Here is a 1,834-nt window from a genome sequence, read left to right on the forward strand (position 1 = left end):
TATATATATATATATATGTGTGTAAATGATCTTTCGTTTTGCTTCTTTCGGTAGTTGTAGTCGCTGTTTTTACTGAGGTTGTCCTTGTTGATAAACTTTATAAGATCTCTGTACAGTTTAGCCTTATTGAATTATCTAACACTGGAGCAGTTGTTCCGGTCGGAGGGCAGTTGAGGTATCCTGTGCGCCAAATATCGTTCACATCTTGCATCATGTGTATGTATCTGTCATAAAAGATCCATTTAGGGACACGTGATTTGCGTGATGCTAAAAAGGACGACCATTTACTCCTTGTTTGGGTCTGAAAGTAAAACGGTCGTATTCTAAACTGTCTCGAAGATTTTGTCTTGCTTGCCCCAAATCGAGGAGATTGACAAAAAGCATAATTGTAATATATTTGTCCCATGGTTGTAAAGGCATCCATATGATACTTGAATACGAAATGGACGCTGTGTATAGTCTCGTTAACCCTTTCTAGACACATATCTGACCAATTAAAATTCATTGTATACGGTTCAACAATGTAACATTCTGAACGAAAACCCTGTTTAAAAGCCAGAATTGCAGGTTCACCATTGGGGCCGGCATCAGTAAAGGAGTAATCAAAGTTAATACTTTTGGAGCCCATAAATTCATATACGGTGCCTATCCGAATCCATTCACTGTGCGGTTGGGTTGCCATTTTGATGTGAGGGTGGAAAGGGGGTGGACTAAAATATACACTTACATCGGAGAAATATCGATTGGCGTCCCATCTCCCGTCAACGATTGGTTTTGGAATATTCAGCGGTGTTTCTCTGAAGTTGTCTTCGTTGTATCTCGTGTACTTAAATACATAGGATGCTTCCGCTAAAGCCAAGGCGAAGCCAACAAGAACGATACTGGATAGTAAACGGCTACGCCAAGCACACCTCTCGTTTATGTCTGTGTGTGAGTACTTCAAGAATTTTTTCCCACAACAGGCACAATGGCGGGACAAAACGACAAGGAGCTTGAAGATGACGACAATAATTCCACAGACTGCTCTTGTAAACTGTGCGCGTGTTACTGGTCGTTCTCTGCAATAAACTAGAGACACGTTCAGTCCCAGCTGTGGGATGTCTTCGAACCAAAGAGATATAGCAAGGGCTATATCTGGATTAATGAAATACCACTTACAAGCAAACGATAGCAGATTCAGACTTTCCAGAATGGATAGAATCGTCCCAATGATGGAGAAGGCATAAAAAGACAAGACGATATTTTCACTGAAACTTCCGAAGACCAGACCGACCTTATGGTCTCTAACCACTTGGTAAATCCACCAGTTAGCACCGATATCAATACAGTCGACGACAAGACAAATGAAGAAGAAGAGAAATTTTCGAGTTGAACAATAATCACTTTTAAACATCGAACGGGGCCTCCTGATAGGTGAATGGTTGGGAGTATAGCCGAGAGGTACAGCGAAACTTCCACCAATAACATTAATTCCTGGTTGGGGCATGCCTCCATGCATACCTAAATGCGGGGCCCCCGGTCGTAAATGAACCGGGGTAACCGCAGTCCGCATTGGATTAATTGGTCCCCGCATTTTCGTGTTTTTCTTTCAATAAATAATCGCTTTTTTCTTCTTTTTTTTCACTTTTTTTTAATTGATGGTTTCTCACTAGAAATTATTTTCTTTTACAAATTATATGAAGTCGAGATTCAGCTCCACTTTGAATGTTTTCGTACCGTTGTTTCTTATATATATAAATATATATATATAATCCTTGTGTAACCAAAGATGGACAATCTGTTTTCGTTTTCTTTTTTTTTCTGTTTCTTTGATTTTCTTTTTTTTTTTTTTTTT

At 39.5% G+C, this 1,834-nt stretch overlaps 1 protein-coding gene across 1 annotated transcript; it reads right to left on the reverse strand.

The window, feature by feature from the left end:
* Positions 1–8: 8 nt before the first annotated feature.
* Positions 9–1,828, reverse strand: LOC106878068 (uncharacterized). Its single transcript, XM_014927161.2, has one exon. The coding sequence runs from the start codon at positions 1,571–1,573 to the stop codon at positions 98–100; it is 1,476 nt and encodes a 491-aa protein (XP_014782647.1). The 5' UTR covers positions 1,574–1,828; the 3' UTR covers positions 9–97.
* Positions 1,829–1,834: the final 6 nt, after the last annotated feature.

Source organism: Octopus bimaculoides, chromosome 1 (genome assembly GCF_001194135.2).
Source record: "Octopus bimaculoides isolate UCB-OBI-ISO-001 chromosome 1, ASM119413v2, whole genome shotgun sequence".
In the NCBI taxonomy this organism is placed as follows: domain Eukaryota; kingdom Metazoa; phylum Mollusca; class Cephalopoda; order Octopoda; family Octopodidae; genus Octopus; species Octopus bimaculoides.